Here is a 23217-nt window from a genome sequence, read left to right on the forward strand (position 1 = left end):
AAATGCACAATATCTACTTTTATAACATAAAAACGGTCAAGTCTTGATAATTCGTCGCGCTGCTATTATTTTGAGCACAGCTGTATGTACATATACAGTATTGCGCAAAAGCTTAAGATCGTGGCAGCTCATATGTCTCATACAATTATTAACATTCTCGAAAAATATAAGAATTTCAAGTTTATATGGCTTGAAATGTTATATTTTTTATTGAATATCCCAATTAAAAAAATGGATACTTAAAAATGTGAGTTGTGCTTCGAGGTTAATTAAGTATTTTTATAAAAGAAACACGTGGATCGATTTACAACGAATAACTCAAATGGGTTGGTGTCGAAATTCTGTATGTACAAAATTCTAAAAACAAAATTCAGCTTTTTAAAATTCTGCTTTTTAAAATTCTGCTTTTTTAAAATTCTGCTTTTTTAAAATTCTGCTTTCTAAAATTCTGTATATTATTACAAAATTCTGTATTACAAAATTCTGTATTAAAATATAATGTTAACAATGTTAAAGAGGTAATGTAATTATTTTGAAAAAGTGCGCACTTTTCCAATATAATTACATTACCTCTTTAACATTGTTAACATTATTATTTTAATACAGAATTTTGTAATACAGAACATTGTGGGATATTCATTGTCAAATTTAGGTGTGGTTATTTGTTAGTAAAACTTTTTGCACAATTTGAGTATATGCGCCCCATTGTTTTTAACATATTCGTACATACCTATGTACATACCTACGTTAATTATAGTTGACAACATTTATACATTGGTATGTACATAGGTATGTTTGCAATCAAATATTACCTGGAGATGAGAACTTCTATCACAAATGAGGAATTACAATTTCACCACACCTGTCTACAACGGTTCTTATATTGTTTGTTTACCTTCTGTTAAGTGCTGACTTTTTGTGAAAGAGCGTGGTTTAATATTATATTGATAAAAATGTCCGAAATAAGAATTTTGAAAACAAATAAAAATAAGGAAATGTTGGGTGTTGATGGGTATTTCTATTATTTAGAAAGAATAACAAAACAAAGGACATATAATTGGTCGTGTTCCAAGAGAATAGCGTGTCACTGTAAATCTCGATTGGTGACTGAATTAAAAGACGGTATCCATTGTGTGATTAAAAGGCCGGTGTACATACCCATAGCCCTGAGGCAGTGGAAGGTTTTGTTCGCGATGCTAATATTAAGCTTAAGGGGTTAGGTGGGTTACAGAGGTTCAAAAAAAGGGTATTTTTACTATTTTTTTTTTAATATATACAATCATATATTTTATTTAAACAATTCAGCATATCAAAGATACATATTTAAACAATATTTTGTGAAATTTTTATTTAAAAATTCCGAAAACTCAGCCGTTGGTACCTCATCTCCCTTAACGTCTCACAAAAAAATGCTCTTGCCGTGGACAGCATAACTCATTACACTGTGCGACAATTTTGGGGTCATCAAAATCAAACCACACCGGACCTTTTTTTTCTGAAAATATACCTATTCAATAGCAAAACCCTCGCTGGGTTTTTAAAAGTTAGCTCGATTTTTTTTTATTGCGTTTTGAAGTTTTCTATTTTCATGAGATTTTGGAGTTTTACCTGTACGCTAAATTTGACTTATAAATCGACCTTTGTTTGATTTAATCGATTTATTTTGTCATAGCTTGATGCAGAAATTTCGTACATGTACAAATAAACTTATTTTGAGAAGAACCTATATCTCAATACGCAATTTTGAATACCAAAATTTCGAAAAATTGTATGTTTTTACCATTTTTTACTGTAATTATGAAAATAATTAAAATTTCTCACTATTTCTTCTAGCAAAAATGTTGTAAAATGTACTAAAAAAGTCATTTATAAGATAAAAACATAAAACTGAACTTTAAGTTTGTTATTTTCTAAAAAATTAAATTTTTAACAAGATTTTTCTTCATAAAAATAATTTTTTTATACTCTGCTTTAAATTTTTTTTTAAATATCTAAAAAACTGTAGGTAAAAATATTAAATAGATTAAGTAAAAAGAATATAGACTTGAATTCTTATATTTTTTTTTTCTTTTTATTAAAATAAAGCATTTTTACGTACTAAAACCTTATGAAAATAATTTTATACGTAACCACCCGTTATACGCATTTTCAGATTTTTCTATTTTTGCTAGTATTTTTTCCAGATACGGTTTTCCAATGAATATTGGATGTAACAAAATGTGATCGTGAGTAGTGAAAAGCAAGATTGGTCTCACAAGACTTTTAGCCTGTTAAGTAATTACATAGAAAAGTGGCTAGCACACATTCCAAAATAAAAAGTAGAAAGAAGGTTGTAGTCTGTCTTATCAGGAAATGTTTGTTTTAGAAATTCCAAAATTTGTTCCCAACGATTTTACCTGTTCTAAGATCGCAGCAGTCTTGCGAGATCAGGTTCGTGCATAACAACTCCTAAAACACATTTGACGCGCTAAATACATATTTTGTGAACAATACGGTTTTTGTTAACATATTTGAATTTATTAATTTCATTTACGTGAATTTTTTATGAATTAAGAAAATAAAAAATGTATAATTGTCCTGCAAATATTAACGTTTTCTGCTATTGTTGTGGACGTTTCACACCAGCGAGTGAAAAGCATGGGTCAATCAGTGATGTGATGGTTTTACTGTGGCATACATACATTATTTAGATCGTGAAGTTATTTTGAATGTACCAATTGTCGACAGAATCAGATGAGCAAGGAGAGCGCTACCATCAAACTGCGATGCCATTTGAGTCAAGATACCGAGGAAAACGAGCTCCAGGTGCCATACTAGCCGAAATATGTTGGTGGAGTAAACATATTTTTCAATACGACCAGGAAGAAAATGAAGGAAAATGGAGTAACCAGGAGGAAAAAGAATATGAGGTAGAAGAAGAAGAGACAGGCATGGAATTCTTTACTGATGAATCTGATTACTCTGATAATGATGATGTTGAAATTCAATCATTGTCGAAAAGAGCTCGTCTCTAAGGTTTTAGTACGTAAAAATTCTTCATTTTAATAAAAAAAAAATTATAAGAATTCAAGTCTATATTCTTTTTACTTAATCTATTTAATATTTTTACCTACAGAGTTTTTAGATATTTAAAAAAAAAATTTAAAGCAGAGTATAAAAAAATTATTTTTATGAAGAAAAATCTTGTTAAAAATTTAATTTTTTAGAAAATAACAAACTTAAAGTTCAGTTTTATGTTTTTATCTTATAAATGACTTTTTTAGTACATTTTGCAACATTTTTGCTAGAAGAAATAGTGAGAAATTTTAATTATTTTCATAATTACAGTAAAAAATGGTAAAAACATACAATTTTTCGAAATTTTGGTATTCAAAATTGCGTATTGAGATATAGGTTCTTCTCAAAATAAGTTTATTTGTACATGTACGAAATTTCTGCATCAAGCTATGACAAAATAAATCGATTAAATCAAACAAAGGTCGATTTATAAGTCAAATTTAGCGTACAGGTAAAACTCCAAAATCTCATGAAAATAGAAAACTTCAAAACGCAATAAAAAAAAAATCGAGCTAACTTTTAAAAACCCAGCGAGGGTTTTGCTATTGAATAGGTATATTTTCAGAAAAAAAAGGTCCGGTGTGGTTTGATTTTTGATGTCGCACTGTGTTATTGGTTCATTTAAAATCAAAAAACCAAAAATATTTCGTTAGTACATGGATAAATCTCGTTACTGGACGAAGGAAAAAAAAATAAAATTTAATTTGAATTTTTGACAGACTTTGAACAAAAAAACACATTTTTTGGTCAAATTTTCGTCATGTGTTGGCTCGAAAAAATTAGTTGTAATAAAAATAAAAAAAATCCTTCGTTCAATAACTTGATAATGTTATTCCAAAGATGTGTGCAAAATTTGAACAAAATCGCTTCATAACTTTTCGAGAAATCGTGTCCACCGACTTAAAAAATCGAGTTTTGAGATAAACGCGTATACCTGCGAAATGCTGCACTGACATGGCCTGATGGGTGGAACTTCTGAAGGGTCTATCTCGTAGAATTTTACTCGGATCAATTTGAAATTTTAGGAGAATATTTTAAACACATTATACTATTTAATAAGACAAAAAAAAAAAATCGATTTTTTGAAATTTTCAAACCCACCTAACCCCTTAAAGAGTTATCTAAAAAAACATGCTTGCCGGCTAGCCAGATAATTCGAGAAACCATTGTGCTAACTCCGAGCGATAGCCGTGATGCTTTACCTTCTAAAATGGCCCAAAAAAGTAAAATAATGCGGACTAGAAAAAAGAAATGGAACATGAAAGAACCAAAAACTGTAGATGATATTGATATGCCACTTAATTTATATGTCCTTGAAGGCGAGCTTTTTGTCTTAGCAGAAAAGTGGTTCGATGATGAACTTTTTATAATATTGGGGACAAAATCTTCATTGGAAATGCTGAGTAGCAGTGACTGCTGGGCTGTTGATGGAACTTTCCATGTTGTTCCTCGCGTTATGAGGCAACTTTTTTCCATACATGGCAGAGTACATGGCGAAATCGTGCCTCTCGTTTTTTGCTTGATGAGCAAAAAAACGTTGAAGTCATTTGTCGCTGTTTTTAACGAGTTGCTGACGATTGCAGGTAACCATGAACTAAATTTATACCCTCAGCGTATAATTTGCGATTTCGAAATGGGTATCATATCGGCAATTAAGCAATGTTTCCCAAATACTGATTTACGCGGCTGTTTGTTCCATTTTAGACAAATAATATGGCGAAAGGTTCAGAAGGAGAGGTAATTAAAGCCTATTTTATGGTTGTGTATGTATACTAAGTAATAGTATGTTCTTTTTATGTATAGATTGGCTCAAAAATATGGGACTTCGGTGGAATTCGCACTGCAAGTCCGAATGATTAAAAGCTTAGCTTTCGTACCGCCAAGCGAAATACCGAATTACTTTCAAACATTACTTAATAACTGCGATGATGAAAGTGTAAAAAAATTACTAGTTTGGTTTGATAAAAATTATATTGATATAAATAATAATAATTCCAAATATTCTCCCGAGTTTTGGTCAGTGCATGACCATAATGCATCGCAAACAGAAACGTTTCCTAGAACACAAAACAATATTGAAGCGTGGCATCGGCGGCTGAAAGTTATTGTTGGAAGAAGAAATTCGCAATTTTACCATCTTGTGCTAAGTTTGCAAAAGGAACTTATTTTAGCGAAAACTCAAATATCAAGAAAAGAAAATGGAGAAAGAGTTAGAAGAAAAAGGAAAATAATTAAAAAAAACAAACAGCTGCGAAGAATTATTAAGAAAAGAAATGAATTAAGTCACACTACATATTTAAAAAGAATTGCAAAAAATATTTTAATTGGCTAAACTAAAATATTGTTATCGCTTAAACATATATGTATATTTATGGAATAAATGTTTATTTTGGTACTTCTTGTATGACGAAAATCACAAAACTTGAATAAAGCAGAATTTTTCGCATTAAACATGCAGAATTTTGAAAAAGCAGAATTTTAGAAAGCAGAATTTTAAAAAGCAGAATTTTAAAAAAGCAGAATTTTAAAAAGCAGATTTTTTTGCAATTTACAGAATTTTGTCACCCAGAATTTTGTAATACAGAATAATGACACGCTCCCACTCAAATTTTATTTCCAGATTTTTGACAAGTGTATGAATGGTTGCCAGATTTGATAATTTTAATACAAATATTTAGCACTAGATGATGCTAGAATTTACATTTTGATACACATTTTCAACAAATATAATATCACACTTTTATTTACTAAAGTACATCATTTCTGGCTTTAAACACTATTTAATCATTTGTTTCATATTATCAGGATTTCAGTTCGTCCAAAACTTTTTTTCTAACAATGCTTAGTAATATTAACATGCCGACTAGATGGTAGCCCCTTGAGAACTTTAATATTATAACGGCTTAAACAGTTCTGGTTTGACGTGCCGAGTATGACCTCTTGTTGTCCAATTCGAAGATTATATAAGGGTGTTTCCTCTTTAATAAACGGCAACAATTTATATTCGATATATTTTTCCTTGCTAATTAGTCCTTATAAAAACATCGACACGCACAGAATTGGAAGCTCGGCGAAATACTCCAACAAAGGGTGTAGGCAACAATGCATAGGTCTAGGAGTATCATAGCATCTTATAGCCTTACTTGTGCTTCTTAATGAGAGCAAACATTAAGACTGCAGATGTTTTTAGCTGTCCAAGCAACAGGCTTTTGCTCTGAAATTCTTAAAATTCTTTTTTATTTCGAGAAATCCTTGGTTTTTCACCGCACGATAACATTTTATAGTTTATGTCATAGTAGAACTTCGAAAGTAACAGCTACAAAATTTTGTCCCACCAAATTATGTTGAAACTCGTATTTAATTTTATAAAAAATCTGTATTTTTACAACTGTGCTTTTTTTGTTCCATAAATTTCAATGGCCATTCGATTCACTGATGTCATTCTGTCGTATTTTTTTATGATCTGTCGCACAGTGAAAAGAATACAGAAGGTGTGGCCAACATTAGACCGTTAACTGGCTCTCAGCGAATATGAAGGAATCAGCTGAGTTGCTGACATAGTAGGGTATCTGACAGCGGGTTTTTGTTTTGGACAAAACTGAGATTGTGCTTGTGATATGAGAAAAAAGTCAACGCAACCAATCCTCATGTTAATTCTTTGTCGTCTGAACGACTAATTGGACGAGCGTAAGAATTTGCCGAGTTCCCATGAAGTCGCACCCGAAGTTACTCTCACAATTTTGCTTCGGACGGCCAAATTTTGTGATCGATCAGCCTTGGTCTGTCGTGAACAAGTTTTATTTTCTTTGAATGCTTTTAACTTTGTTATTTTTGTGTAGAACCCTTCGTGACATTTATTTTTTAAAGCTAACCCCTTTCAAATGTTGACCGCAACTGCGCCGTAATTTGGCCATCCGTAAACACTAATTTTAGAATGGCTCGTTGGGGGACTTCGGTCGGTATCTCATGAATAACTTTAGTAATGTTGGCTTCCAATACCTCAATCGAAGCTGGTTTAGAATTTACATACTCCCACAAATAAAAGTCCAGAGGGGGTCAATCCACTGAACCGAGACGAGAGATAAATTGCTCACCGAAAAAACAACGATGTAAATCCATTGTTTTACGGGCTGTATGGCAAGTGCTTAGTGCCGTCTTGTTGGAACCAAATGTTGTGGATATCACGGGCTTTACTTTCCGGCATCAAAAAGTCCTTTATCAAAGTCATCGTCTTTGAAGAAATATGGGCCGATAATTCCTGTAGCCTATAGATCGCACCAAACTGTTGTTTTCAATGGTTGCAATGGCTGTTCTTTAATGGCTTCGTGTTGCTGTTCAACCCAATTACGTCAATTTAGCTTATTGACGTAGACATTAAGAAAAATGGTCCTCATCGCTGAAAACCATAAGTTGGCGTGAACGCGCGATGAACACTTTTCACAGATGCTATGCAACCAAACAAACAATTGGTTGAACGTAAATTTGACATAAATTTCAGAGGTTATTAAAACTTTTTCTACGAACGTAACGTGGCTTTAAACTTTTGAGCCACACTGTATCCATATATTGCTTTGCATATCTGTGTTTTCATATTTGCTTTGTTTTGTTGTTTATTTACTTTGCAACTGGTTAACTTAGTAGTAGTCTTAACTTTTATATTTACATTTCGGTTTACCTAGCCCACCTCGCGTCCATTTGGTGATATATATCCATACATACATATAGGTATATGTATATAGTTTATATGTAAATATTCTTAAGTACATAGTACAAATTATTGCCATCAGTATTGCTGGAGGTGGAAGTTTCAGTCCATATTTATTTTTCATTATTTTCACTAACTGTTGTGTCATAAAAAGAGTTAGCAACCTCTTAAGAGTTTCATGAAAATACATACGCACACACACTTCTGCATATGTTTTTTTAGACAAACAGTGGTCTCTCGGTATCTTGAACATCAATTTAAACTTGAACCTTATAAATCTTTATTGAAAATATGTTGTTAAGCGATTAATTGTTGTTGATTAATTGTTTTACCAGCAATGTCTTATTTGCAATGGAAATGTTGAAATTATTATACAAATGCCATAATGCATGATACCGTTATGGTTTTTGGAAGTATACAAAACAAAAAAAAAACAAAAACAAAAAAACAATTTCAAAATAGAGATCTTAATATTCTACCGTTTAAAGTTAATTTTTTTTTTAGGCAGGACTGCTATCAATCTAAATAACTAAAATTACTTTAAGTGATGTAAAAAGTTCTCTACGTATTTTATTCATATAGTTATATTTTCCCTCCTAATAGTTTTTTCAAGGGCAATGGCATAAATGCTCACATTCCGCCACGATTGGCCTAGCGAGCGTACATTATTTTGGATGTGCATATTACCAGAACGCTTTGCTGTTGCATTCCAAACTGAATTAGATCCATAAAGAGCATACTTTTTTTACCGCCTCGCACAACTTTTTGCCATGATCGTTGTGGTGTGGAAGAATGCATAAAATGTTCCCCTTTTTAACTCCATTTCGGAAACTTCACTTATCACAAAACTGTCAGAAAACTTGTTTACTTTTAATGTCACCGGTAAATCGGTGAGTAGTATGACCGAATGTAAGGCAAGAATTTTTAACTCCACTTAATATAATATAATTTTAATTTGATTAATGGTCGCTCTGGCTGAAAAATGAAATTATAAACGTTGTACTATTAAGATATCGAGTCTGAAATTGGAAAAAAGCTGTGAAAAGCTTTTTTGAAAAGTACTGAAGTGTTTGGTATTATATAGCGCAAGCAAAGATGTTGTATGTGAGTGATGTTGTGTATGTCAAGTGATCTAAGTATTTTGGACATTGTCGTTAATTTTTCCAATAAATTAGTTTATTTGTAGGCTTGAGTATAATAAACAAATAAACAGAGAAAAAATCAATAGATTTATTCAATGTTGAAAATTTCTATATAGAGTTTTTTAAAGTGAAATATTTTTAATCCTTTTTAACACTTTTGTATTTTGTTTTTAATATATATTTTGTAATTTTTGTTTTGTATTTGGTTTGGTAGTTTTTCTTCCTGTGAGTTTTTGTCTGTAATTTGTTCTGTTTAGTGTAATTTATTTTGTTATTAAACCCTCTCTAATTTATTTGTAATATCTAGTATGTTTTTTTGTAATTTGTTTTGTTTTTGTAATGTTTTTGTTTCTTGTGTAATTCGTTTTGTTTTTGTTATTTATTTCTTTTTTGTACTTTTTTTCTTTAATTCTTTTTAACACTTTTATATTGTTTTTGTAATTTTTGTTTTGTATTTGTTTTATTTTTTTTTTGTTTTAGTTTTTTTTTTCCTTTTCCTTTTTTGTGGTTTACTGTTTTGGTGTAATTTGTGTTTTTTTTTCTTTAATCCTTTTGAACACTTTTCTCATTTTTTTTGTGAATTTGGTTTTTGTTTTTTATTTTTCACACTTTTGGTTTTTTATTTGTAATTTGTTTGTTTTTTTTGGTTTGTAATCTCTTTGCTTTTAAGAATTTTTTGCTTTTGTTTTTCTTGAATCCTTTTAAAATTTTTTTTTTTTGAATTATTTATTTTGCGTAATTTTTTGTTCTGTTTGTGTTTTTCTTAATCCTTTTTAACCTTTTTTGTAACTTTTTGTTGTTGTTTTGTGATTTTTTGGATTTTTTTTTGTTTTTTTGGAAATTGGTATTGCTGTTATTTTTTATAATACGGTTTTTTTGTTTTTGGCTTTTTTTCGTAATTTGCTTGTTTGGCCTTATTAGTTTTATTTTGGTAATTCTTTTTTTAAATTTTTTTCTTTAATCCCTTTTAACACTTTTATAATTAGTTTTTTAATTTGTGTTTTGTAATTTTTTCGTAAGTTTTTCTTGTTTTCTTCCAGTTGATTTTGGGGCAGCTATGTTGTTTTAGTGCCATGTTGCTTAGTTTTTATTCACTGATGCCAACTCATAATTGAAAGTTACACGACACGATTGAGTAACGCGCGTAAATTATAAAGCTTTATAGGTTGCGCCAAACTGAGAAAAAATACAGCGTTTTCTTCCACCTTAACCCCCATTTTAAAGGTATTAGATCATCTTTTGAGCAAAAAACAAATATTTTTTTTTGGAAATTTTGATTTCGGCATCTGCTGGACGATTATAACGTCTGAAAATATAGACAAATTTTCCAAATGTAGTTCTAAAGAGATCGATTATATCTGCGATAGATTTTAATTATTTTTTTATGATTCTAGAGAGAAATCCTTCTATTTTTAATAAATTGCTGATCAGTCCAAACATCCATCGATAGAGACGTCATCGAACTGGGACTTGAAAGCTGAAAGGAAACTCCGAACTGAAAGAACCTACACTTACGATTTCTTCTCATTGTAAAATTATAAACACACTACCTTTTAAAAAAATATAACCCATGTTACAACAAAAACCATCTAAAGCAAATTTTCAAACTTTATGTAAATTTCAACCAAATTTCAGCGTAAATTTTAGTATAGCAAAGTTTTAAGCGGTCCAAAATTCTCGTTGTTTTTTGACATTTTTTTCGCTGAGATGTCACGCCTTTTCTTCGATTAAAGTAGATGCTCGATATTTTTTATATGGTAAAAAAGCCTCGCATCAGCAATGAAAAAATTGCCAAAAAGCAACGGTATTTTATGGTAGCCATCTGAAACTTGCGTTTTGTTAAAATAAAATTCAATGAACTATAAAACTGCATAACTGGAAAAATTCTCTAAATTCTCAAAATTCTGGTTAAAAATTGAAAGTAATAATGACAAACATTTTGAAACATTTACTACAAATTTTGAAACTATGCAGTAGATGGTTTTTGTACATTAAAAAAAGTGCGGCGGGTATATGAGAAGGAATCGTGTGAGTGCCGACGATATTTGTCAGTAAAAGACTCCCCACTCTTCCAACATGAGTTTGCTAAGCGGCGTTCTAACAGGACTCAAAATTTAGGATTTTTTATCTACTCTTAATTCCAAATTTTGGTGCAGATTGAAATTTCATGTGAAATAGTTTTTAAATAGAAAAAGTTTCTGAAAATGCATGAGATTTGTTAAGGGGGTTCTTGCGTTCGTTGAATACAAATCTTACATCAGATTTTCAAATTTTAAAATGATGGATCCAATGGATGGATGGCGGATGAAAATAAAAGTAAAAAGACATTTGAAGATAAAATTTGGAAATTGGAAGGTATAAATAATTTAAGAAAGATTTTATTAAATTTCTGCAACTTTTTTCTTTCTGTAACTTTTTACTTTCTGAAACTTTTTATTTTTTGTCTAAAAATCGCATTCTGGGTGACCTCCTACATCAAGTGGCAAAGAGTGCCAAAATATATTAAGCTGAAATTGGTCTCGATAATTATGTCCGCTTCTGCCATTTTCTGCTGGAAAAGTTTTCATGAACAACTCTTCAGTCGGTTGCTTCATCAAATGTGTGGGGAAAAAGTCAAAACACGCTATCCTTTTCGGCGTTATTAGTTAAAGTAATGATAGAAAAAGTTTTTTATAATAGCGGCCCCCCTCGATAGGCAATGGCAAACCTCGGAGTGTATTCTGCCATGAAGGATCCACTCATAAAAAACATTTGCGGTTGCCTTCATTTGTGGAACAACATCAAGACCACGTCACAAATAGGGGGGCAGCTCGGCCAAACACTCAAAAAGAGTGTAAACGCCAATTATTTATTTTTATTTATAATTTTTAAACGTTTTCTCATTTCATTTTAATAGAGATATAGGCAGAAAAAACATGAAATACCTTCAAAATCTACGCAAATATTTTTAAAATTGTAGAATTTTTAGAGAAATGTATATAAATATATAAATAAATAAATATAAATATTTTCAAATATTTAAAACGTCAACATAACTGATTTATCGCATTTTTTTTCAAACTACATTTTTTATTTATTTGCATATACTTGAAAAATCGTGCTTTTAGTAAATCCTATTTTTTTTTGTAGTACAGCTAATTTGAAAGCTTACGTTTGAGTTTCGTTTTGTAAAATACCCAATTTTTCCATGCTGCTTTAATTTAGCACACAACTGTGTATGATATTACCATTGTACTACGAATTGCTTGTTAATTTATCGTAAAAAATAAAATAAGATACAAAGAAAAAATTAAAAAAATAGGTTTATTAATAGTCAATTTTGTTTGAACTGCCTTAACTCGTTGCTGATTCATTTTCTATTCAAAATGTATTTTTGTTTTTTTGTTTAATCTAAAAATGTATTAGTGCTTTGCCGGCAACGTTGATTCGTTTGAAATTGTTGCAGTTTGTTGTTTGTTAGCATTTCTCCTTGCTGCCATGTACCTACAGTACTCGTTTATACATTTTTTCTTAGCTAAAAGTATTTTACTCTAGCGTTCGTTAATTGCTCACTTTTCTCTGTGATTCTTTTCCATTGCTAATTAACGCTTTCTACTATTTTATACTCTTTCTCTCTCCTCCCTGTAGTCACATCACTGAGCGACTCACAACCACATTCCCAACGTACTGCCAAAGCATCTAATGCTACTGCCGCCACCGTTGCCGCCAACACAGCCCATCTGAGATCAGCCATTGGCTCAGCGGCCACATCGGCGGCGCACACCACAGCTGCTACATCGAAGGTGTTCGTCAAGAAATCTGGCAGTAATTCGTCGACGCAAAGCTCTAACCGTAAGGACAGTTTCAGCTCATATGATTCACTCAACGATATACTCTCTGAAACAGGCTTACAGAGCGGCAATGTTGCTGCACAACGCAAATCGTTGGAGAATAAAAATCTAGATTTGGCAGCGAATGCGGCGGATGCAAGCAATCGTTTGGCATTGAAGAAGCAACAGTTACAGCAGCAACAACAACAACAACAACATTTGCAAGAGACGAAGACGGTATTGACCAATAACGGTAATATTACAACAACGACCACAACAACAACCAGCATGTCGTCCAGCTCAGCCGCACTTGCCAATGAGTTGCGCAAGAGCTTGGAGAGTCTGGACGAGAAGACGAAGACGCCACCGCCGGTGCTGACGAAGAAACCCACCGTGACGACGAAGAAACCGTCGAGCGTTTCGGGTGTTGCAAGTAAGTAGTTGTGTTAATGAAATAAACAACGTACTATTTGTATTTGATATCTTCCCACAGGCAACCTCTTTGGCTTTGGCAAGCAAAAGACGAAAAGCACCGATAGCAAACTCGCCACAGCAGCATCACAGGACTTCGCTGATGGCATGTGCGCTAGCAAAAGTGGTCAGGGTGATGGGGTTGTGATGCGTCGCGCCGCCACAATAGCGGTGGAGGACTCCGATTTCGATCATCTAGAACGCGCCTCCATACTGACAGACATGCGTGCTGGACGTGTTAAAGCGCCGAAACGCCGTCCACCCTCGGCGGCTATTAACATAATTGGTGAAAGCAACAATAACGATACGATTTACCTCAATGGCAGCAGCAGCGGTGGCGCTGCATCGAGTAGTGAACTTTCACAAGATGAAAGTAAACTGCTATCATCCGATGATAATTCGACCGGCGAGGAGCAATTGGCGAAACCGAAGCCACGCGAATGGGAGAAGAAGAAGGCACCGTGGATGGAGGAACTGAAAGCATCACAAGTCAAGAAGAAGACATCGCCCAGTGTGGAGCCGCGCTTACAAGGCAACACCTCTGTGGTCGATCGTACATCACGACTACTGTGCGACGATGCCAAATTGACTAGCAGCAATCACACAACTACAAGCAGCAGCAGTAGTCACAGTAGTAGCAGCAGCTCCACCACTACCACAAAAGTACAGACCTCCTCGGTTTCGTCGAGCATAATGCAGCAATCGATGACTGTAGAAAATAGCCAACAAATATTGAAGAAAGAACTAAATTCCAACACTATTGCTGACATCATGACCAAAAGTATGAGCAATAAATTTACAACTGACTCATCGACGCTTGCGAACACTACACATGCCACCACTAACACCACTGTCACCGATGATGTGCGCACGCGACCAAACAGCCTTTCGATACGTAATCGCAGTATGTCACCTTCGCTAGCGGAAAGTAGCGGCAGTGGCAGTGCGCGCACGGCAGCAATGAAGAGTAACGCTTCACCAGCACCAGTGGCCAGTAATGAGCCAAGTTCTAACGGTGCGGCGCCGAGTTCATCCACACTAGTTGCTGGCCCTGTGGTGTCAGCGGCGACGACGGCGGCGGCGTCTAGCCAAAATTCAATAGGTGCTAATAGCCATTATTATCAACGGACCAGCAGCACTGCAGCGCCAACGGGCGGTGATAATACGCGCATAGGCGAGCTGGAGCGCCGTGTTGGCAAATTGGAGTTAACTGTGGTGTCACAACAGCGTACCATCGACGAACTGATGCGGCTGCTGCGCGAGGAGACAGATCGTGTGAAGGTGTTGCGTGGCGAACTGGACAAATATGCGCAGTGCGTGACGCAAGTTTAATTGCCTACCTATAGTTGTTCTGCTTGTTGTTGTTAGCAAAGTTTAGCAGAGTGTTTGGTGTAGTGGTGTGGTTGGTAGTGGATGTGTGCCCCAGTCTCTTAGAGCCCCAGCTTGCAGTGCGCTTGTAGAGATAGAGTGAAGGAAGGGAGCCTAGTTTTTTACTTACCTGCATATTTTACTGCATTCCAATTAATTATATGCTATATGTACATATATACAAGTATATGTAGGTATGTATGTATGTATTGTTTTTGATTTTCCTTCTTTAATTATGTGATTAATTTAATTTTCGGGCATTGTAAAAAAGTCCCACATGTAGGATAACGAAAGTTTTTGCGAAAAGTGGACCCGTAGTTATACCAAGTATTTGCATACATATGTATACAATTATTTAGATTTATTTGCCTTTTTTCAAAAATGTTAATATGTTTCTGCATGCTTTTCCTGCTGCGCCCACGATTGGATCGTATAGCGGTTAAGCGGCATTTATCTTTGTTTCGAATGAATTGCTTTAATCGATTGCTGAAATAATTACAAATGCGTAGTAAGCATCCCTATAAAAGTGTAAAATACATAAACGATATTAGAAAACGATAAATGTAACATATCACGCTGTTCAAGACATTTTCTAAAAAATAAAACCATTAGAGTCTAACAAAAATAAGTCTTGTATCGCAGTACTTAACATGAGAATGCTCCTCTTTAGAATAAAGTAAAAAAAAGTAAAAAAAAAAAATGAAACAACAGCAATATCCACACAGTGTATTGGGATGTATAGATTTAATATCTACATAAAAAATTAAGTATTTTTCTAAAAAATAAAAAAACAAAAAGCAAAACATAGCTTAAACACTAAAGTTTGTCGAAAAAGTGAAACGTTGAGAACAATAGTAGCACTAAATGCTGTTGTAAACAGCTGATTTACAATTGTTCTACCTATACATATAAAGTAAAATTTAGCAGTAATAAACTAAGACCGTGTGTATTGTGTATTGATTATAAAAATACTAGAATTACAAGTATTTGCCATTAAACTGCTGATTTGCGAATTAGTCTAGTTGTGAACACCAACATAGTAAACACACACAGAATTGTAGCTATCGAACCTTAAAGGTATACACTCTTTTTCACTCGACTGTAAATCCCAAATGTGACGCGATATTAACACCGTTGCATGCCAAAGTTTCTCTATTCGATATAATATTGTGATCAAATTGAAAGCTGACTTTCCAAACACACAAACATCGTGACGATATTGGTTTCAAGAAATATTTTTTTTAAGTTTATTATTTAATGTTCATGATTAGTTGCTCAACAACTCGATCCATAACGATGTTGTTGTTGTTGTAGCAGCATAGACATTCCCCACACATGCACGGAGAATGCTGCTGCAGTGACAATTCTTGGGCGGATATAAAGATGCAATTAGTGGTGCCGTACCGTAGCCGTATCAATCAGTTGATCTGATCAAACATATGGGAATCACTGCGAACGATTGTAAGTGCCGCACTATAACGCCATAACCATAATCGTAACCGTGTGTATCTATTGAATTTTGGGTGCTCCCCGTATGCGTAAGCAGCTGTGAAATACTTTACATTTGTTTTAATATTTGCGATAAAAATTTGAATATTAGAAACGAACGACGAAAAATTACTTGACTTAGCATATAATTATTCATATTTGTATGGCAAAATGCAAATGTTTTAATTGATTCTACTTGCTGCTTTATGCTACTCTGCTGTTTATGGTTACGGAATGACACACCGACAATTGCTGTAATGGTGCGGCTATGGCATAACCTACGGCTATGACGTTATGGCTACGGTACCATTAATTGCAGCTTAAATCCGGGTCGTTCAGGTAACGTAGAACCGATTGTTGTGAAAACGTCGGCCGTGAAGACTTGATTCAGCCCCAATTTGGCTTCTGATTATTCAATAAGGTAACGCAAATGCCACAAAAAAGGCATATAAAAAGGGTTTCGCAATTTGCGACGTTAACTGCCGAGTTTAGCAAATGTTTCGACAATTGAAAAAACCTTTGACACAAATGTTTTTTATTTTGTTTTAGGTTTTTTGTAGGGCGCTTATTTTGTAAGCGACGAACAAAATGACTTTTCAAGAATAAATAAGTATTTTAAAATTAAAAAGAAAAAATTATTCACCTTTCAATTTGATCATAGTAGCATACAAAACATTTTACTTCTTTAGTTTGGCAAAGGCATCGTGCACCTCCATATGCGATGCTACCTTTATGATTATTATTATATTATTAATTCTTTATGCTATTTTCTCTATGCAATCATGTACTATATTAAAAGAAAAATATGATTAAATAATATTAGATTACAATGCAAATTGAAATAATATTAATAATAAAAAAATTCGTACGAATTAATTCTGTTTTTATTTTACTTATTTTATTAAAAAAATTTATTTTCGAATTTTTAGCTTAGTTTGCATGAAGTGATCTCACAATTTCAAAAATCCATGGAACTTAATTTAGATAGATAGATGTAATGCTCTTTTGTGCTCTCTGCTCATCACAGTACCTCATCCAAACCCAGTTTTCTTATTAAACTTAAGATAGATGGATTGGGCTGGATTGGGCTGAGCGTATATAATAGGACTATGTTTAAGTTCGTGCGGTTTTTTTTCGAAATTTGAAACTTTATTGACGTAAAATGGTTACAAATTTAATATTCAAAGTATTGTCCATCGCTTACTACTACTTTTTCCCATCTTTCTGGCAATTCACGGATTCCCTTTGTGAAAAATTCGGTCGGTTTTGCCGCAATCCACGAATCGATCCATTTTTTGACTTCATCGTAATTACGGAAGTGCTGGTCAGCCAGGCCATGTTGCATCGATCGGAAGAGATAGTAATCGGATGGCGCAAGGTCTGGACTATACAGCGGGTGGGGTAGGACATCCCATTTGAGCGTTTCTAAGTATGTTTTGACCACTTGTGCAACATGTGGCCGAGCATTGTCATGTTGCAAAATAACTTTGTCGTGTCTATCGGCGTATTGCGGCCGTTTTTCTCGCAGTGCTCGGCTCAAACGCATCAATTGTCGTCGGTAGACATCCCCCGTAATCGTTTCATTCGGTTTCAGTAGCTCATAATACACAACACCCAGCTGGTCCCACCAGATACACAGCATAACCTTCAGGCCATGAATATTCTGCGCCGACGTCGATGTTGAAGCAGGGCCAGGGTATCCATACGTTGCCCGACGTTTTGGATTGTCGTAATGGACCCACTTTTCATCGCCAGTCACAATTCGATGCAAAAAACCCTTTCTTTTGTGCCGTTGAAGCAGTTGTTCGCATGCCATAAAACGGCGTTCAACGTCTCTTGGCTTCAATTCATACGGCACCCAATGGCCTACCTTTCGGATCATTCCCATGGCTTTTAAACGTTTCGAAATGGTTGATTGATCAACTCCCAAAGTTTTTGCAACCTCTTCTTGCGTTTGAGCCGGATCTTGATCGAGCAATTCCTCCAATTCGGTATCCATGAACTTTGGCGGCGCACCCTCGCGTTCTTCGTCTTCCAAGCCAAAATCACCACTTTTAAAGCGTGCAAACCACTTCTGGCACGTTCGCTCAGCTAGAGCATGCTCACCATAAACTTCCACCAAGATACGATGACTTTCGGCTGCTTTTTTCTTCATATTAAAATAATGAAGAAGAATTCCCCGCAAAAACACATTATTTGGCACGAAATTCGACATTTTCAAGTGTGGTAAAAATATTGTTGTTTACGCTTCAAATAAAAAACTTATACTGACGTTTGTGCCTTACGACAGTAGCTCTCCAATGAATGTTTGGAAATGTGGATCGATGGAATAATAATCAAGTTACGCCATCTGTTGTAAAACCGCACGAACTTATCGATAGACCTATTACATCTTCTTCTGCTGGCTGCAATTGCTTGATATGTCTGAAACTTCTGCGCACTATAGCGTCGCATTGAAGGTGCCTCCGGTGATTGGCCGCATTGATTGTACCTCCCTCCGAAATAGTGCAAACAAAATTCGTCCGTTTTCTTTTAATTTTGCCTATCCTATATCTTCTTACTGTTCTCGTAGTAAGCTTTTCAACTTACAAACTCTCAAAACCAAAAAAACTGATGAGGTGCCTATGTATTCATAGCGAGTTTTTTGAATTGTGGAGTACTTCGTGAGAAGTTATCCTTTAATGTGCCCCAAATGACTCACTGTTCATCTTTGCCATTTTACTTAAGCGAAACTCAGAAGTGGATACCTCCAAAACGAGTTGCTTAAAGGCTTCAACAGCTTTTTCAGGTGTTGATATGAAAAAATTAAAAACGTGGACCTCCCATTTGGTTTTTGAACAAAAATAAATCATTAGGCACCAAATCAGAGTTGTAAGATGAATTACTCATTAATTCGATCTTTTGAGTGCTCAAAAACGGTCTTGTGTGAGCCGACACTTTAGAGCTCGCATTGGCTTGGTGAAGTATGATTCGTCTTCGGAGGTTGGTTTTCCTTAATAGGCCGAAAAATTCTGCTCAACAAATGGTTGTGTAGCTCTCAGAATTTAATATTTCAAGTTTCTCTAGTGGTACAGTGGTGATATGAACAGACTTTCCGTGCACTTCCGAAACAAGCGACCATTAATTCGATTAAATTCGTCTTGGAGCATCCATACTGTCGATTTCTGTTTTGTTTCCAGCTCATATGCACAGACCCACGATTCCGTTATCTGTTACGATGTCATAGACCTACTTTGAACCACCGCCACTGAATTTCTTCAATATTTCTTTACACCAATCGAAATGAGTCCTTTTTTGGGTAATGGTCAAATTATGCTGTATCCAATGCGAACAAATTTTCTTGACAGCCAAATGTTGATGTAATATTGAATGAATACTCGTCTCACTAAGGTCCAAGTATGCCTCTATCTAGCGATATGGCACAGAATGATCTTGCGTTATCAGTTGACGCACAGCAACGATCGTTTCTGGCACAACTACCCTTCACGAAATACCATAAATCGACAGCCATGTTGAAACTCGTCGTACCAGCGGGAAATTATTGTCCAAGTGCTACTATTGAAAAACTTTTTTACTATTGAAAAACATTTACCTTATTCTTTTATCTGCTGTTCTCTTTGCGAAATCCCACGTTTGGCTAACTGCTTCTAAATCACGAATGTTAGAACGCCTTCAGGTATTTCGTAGACGATCGGGTCGTCTGTGTCCTTCGGGGTTTCGTTTGAACGTTGTTTTTCTTATGGTTTCGCTGTTTTTTCTAAGAGTGTGCTTGATCCATCACCATTTACGACCTCTTATCACCTTTTGAATTGGTTTTTGCTCTATGAGAGTCGAATCATATTATCTTGGATCTGAGAAATATTCAATTGCTGTGCAATGCAATGCTCATAAGCTGGTTTGACTCGACGATTTCTATGATTTTTTTCAACATTTTCGACGATTGGTCTGCCAGCATAGAATTGCTGGTATCGGCACTTTGGTTTTGAATTCGATACTTGAGACCATAAACAGCACACATTTTTATTCACCAGCTCCGATTTTTCACCTTAGCTATAGTGGTAGCGAAAAATGTATCGAATTTACGCTTTTTTACCTCCATTTTTGAACGCTATCATGGAATAGGCTTCACGAAGAAAAAAATTGTTAAGGATTATTTTTCCTTTATCTTATTATTATTGCTAGGCTACTGTACGCTGCGACCAAATGAGATCTATTGTGAAAAGCCTGCTAAGGTACACTATATTTTAAGGCCTTTTAAAAATTGGAAAACATTCTGGGGTTTATTGTTTCATAATTTATATTAAAGCATGACAATACCGCCGACGTGGTGTAGCCTTTTTCTGCCCAGTGCAGGACATTGACAAAGAATGTGTTCTGGATTTTCAGTGCCTTTTTCACAAAATCGACAGTTGATGGTCATAGAGAGACCAATTTTGTTTAAATGATATATCAGGCTACAATGAATCACCCTACAATCACTTTACAATCACCCTATAATATGGCCCAAAGGAATGTATACAAAATGAGATATGGCTCACTAAAGATACCCGGCGACAAATATTCAGAACTTTATTGTTTCAGCAATTATAAATAAATTTGTCTTTATTATTTGTTAAATTCGTATATGATTTCTTAATTTTGGTAACACCTAATTCTAGTTCTTTTGCGAACTACCATTTTTTATTTAAAAGTTATTGCCACCAATTTCTCTACTAAAGAGGATCTTACGTACAATCCACATACAGCCAAAAATCCCAAAGAAAATTAAATAATAGGTTCAGTTTTTAAGTGCTGCTCTTTAGAAGAAATTTTATAGATTTTATATATGTACTATATATCTAAAATATGTATGTGTCTGTAGAGACTTGATATCAAATAATAATAATAAACTAAAAATAATAAATAATCATTTGCTTGTTCAACTTAAACCATTTAACTTAAAAAATCTAATTAAAATAGCTTCTATAGTTTTTATTTTTTTAATGTCTTTAAACAATTTTTTTTATTAAAAATATGTGTATTCTCTTCTCTGCAATTTTCTCTATTTTTGCTTTTCTACTAAAAAATCTGAAGGCAACAGCAGACCTCCCGTCGTGGTAAATTCGATAATTGGATGTTTTAGAAAAATGTTTGTTTGGAATAATGTGCATTAAATGTGCAGGAAGCATGATCCAGAACAACAACTACAACAACAATAACTTACAATAATTATGAATGCTGCACTTAACACTATTTTCCATTTAAACACCAATACTAATAGGAGTTTTTATTATTATTATAAAAATAGCCATCTATGTATAAAATAAACCGCATGTAAAAATATGTAAAAAAAGCATACAAGAAAATTACTATTTCTTCGCAATTTATTCAAGTGAATTAAATAATTTGACAATCTGTTAACCCACTCAAATGCGCTGCAAATGGCATACTGGCATAATTCTAGGCTGGCATTTTTTGATAATGATATTTTAAAACGTTAAAAAAAATAAATAATACTTAGAAATTTATTTTGAAAAAATTAATTTAATACAATATAATATTAATTTTCAACAAAAAGTGTATGAGGCGTAGCGTTTTTGAGACAAATGGGGTTGAATATGCTGAAAAAAGCCTTTTTTGTAATTTTAGAAATTTTAGAAACTTTTAAATTTTCGAAATTTTCTTGGTAATATTAATTTTCACCAAAATCCTGTTTCCGCATGAATTGTATGCTTAATACGAAAGTGAGATAAAAAAATGTAGCGTTTTTGGGATAAATAGGGTTGAATATGCTGAAAATATCATTTTAGTAACTTTTAAAATGTTCGAAATTCTCAAAATTTTCGAAATTTTTTTGGTAATATTAGTTTTCAACGAAATCCTGTTTCCACATGAATTTGGTATGCTAAATACGGAAATGAGATCAAAAAGTGTAGCGTTTTTGGAATATGCTCAAAATATTAATAATAATATTAATTTTCAACAAAATTCTGTTATTCCGGCCTTGAGTATGCTGAAAAAAGCATTTTTATTAATTCTTACAATTTTAGAAATTTTTGAAATTTTCTTAGTAATAGTAATTTTCAACAAAATCTTGCTTTTCCGACGTTGAATATGCTGAAAATAGCATTTTAAGTCATTTTTTAAATTTTCGAAATATTTTTGGTAGTATTAATTCTCACCAAAATCCGGGTTTTCCACATAAATTTCGTATGCTAAATACGGAAGTGAGATTAACAAAAATTTTAAAACATAGCGTTTTTGAAATAAATGGGGTTGAAAATAGCACTTTTACTAATTTTTACAATTTTCGAAAGTTTTGAAATTCTTAACCCCGACGAACTAACATTATCTCTTAGAAACCTTTCGAAACTTCTTAGTGCCCTTTGTTTTTCCTGTTTAAAAAAAAAATAAATAATTGGCGCGTACACTTCTGTTAGGTGTTTGGCCGAGCTCCTCCTCCTATTTGTGGTGTGCGTCTTGGTGTTGTTCCACAAATGGAGGGACCTACAGTTTCAAGCCGACTCCGAACGGCAGATATTTTTATGAGGAGCTTTTTCATGGCAGAAATACACTCGGAGGTTTGCCATTGCCTGCCGAGGGGCGACCGCTATTAGAAAAATGTTTTTATTAATTTTGCTTTCACCGAGATTCGAACCAACGACCTCTCAGTGAATTCCGAATGGTGATCACGCACCAACCCATTCGGCTACGGCTGTTTAGTTTCGTTTTTTTCGTTTTCTGAAAAAACGACTAATAAAAATAAATCAAATTGTAGCAAAGTTTGTTTGCGATACGCAGCGCAGCCCGAGGAGCCCAAGTAGAGAATTTGAAAGCATATAAGAAACTGCTATCTATTCGATCACTTTCGACGTACTTAATCACTCTTTAAATTTTGCTAGTAATGAACATGGCTTGCCGCTTATTATAGCTTTTCAAAAGTAATCAAAATCGCTCTTTTTTTATTTCAAAAAATGGCGTGATGGAAAGTGTTTCGGACACCTGTTCATATTTAGTACTCGAAATGAATTCGAAAGCACGAGGCATTAACTTTTTTGCCTAATAAAAGTTGAATTTTGCAAACCTATGGGACTATCAAAGATTTGAAGCAGTTAGAAACGAAAGCAAAGAAGAACAAGAACAATAAAAAATAAAAAAGAAGTGGAAGAAGTAACTATTATCCAATTTGATTGGTAAC

The 23217-nt window shown here is 33.8% G+C and overlaps 1 protein-coding gene across 11 annotated transcripts in view; it reads left to right on the forward strand.

Moving 5' to 3' along the window:
• The window catches only part of LOC129235462 (mucin-19), an 89048-nt gene extending 67767 nt beyond the window's left edge, over window positions 1-21281 (forward strand). For 9 of the 11 annotated variants that reach the window (XM_054869316.1, XM_054869318.1, XM_054869315.1 and 6 more), the window contains exons 6-8: window positions 12532-13146; window positions 13207-14497; window positions 21114-21281. In XM_054869316.1, coding sequence (XP_054725291.1) covers window positions 12532-13146; window positions 13207-14497; window positions 21114-21162 — 1955 coding nt within the window. In that variant the 3' untranslated portion in view covers window positions 21163-21281. Of the gene's footprint in view, window positions 1-12531; window positions 13147-13206; window positions 16917-21113 lie in introns of those variants that run through there. The other 2 variants (XM_054869325.1, XM_054869324.1) reach the window with 2 other exon arrangements.
• The last annotated feature ends 1936 nt before the right edge of the window (window positions 21282-23217 follow it).

Source organism: Anastrepha obliqua, chromosome 1, assembly GCF_027943255.1.
Source record: "Anastrepha obliqua isolate idAnaObli1 chromosome 1, idAnaObli1_1.0, whole genome shotgun sequence".
Taxonomy (NCBI): Eukaryota; Metazoa; Arthropoda; class Insecta; order Diptera; family Tephritidae; genus Anastrepha; species Anastrepha obliqua.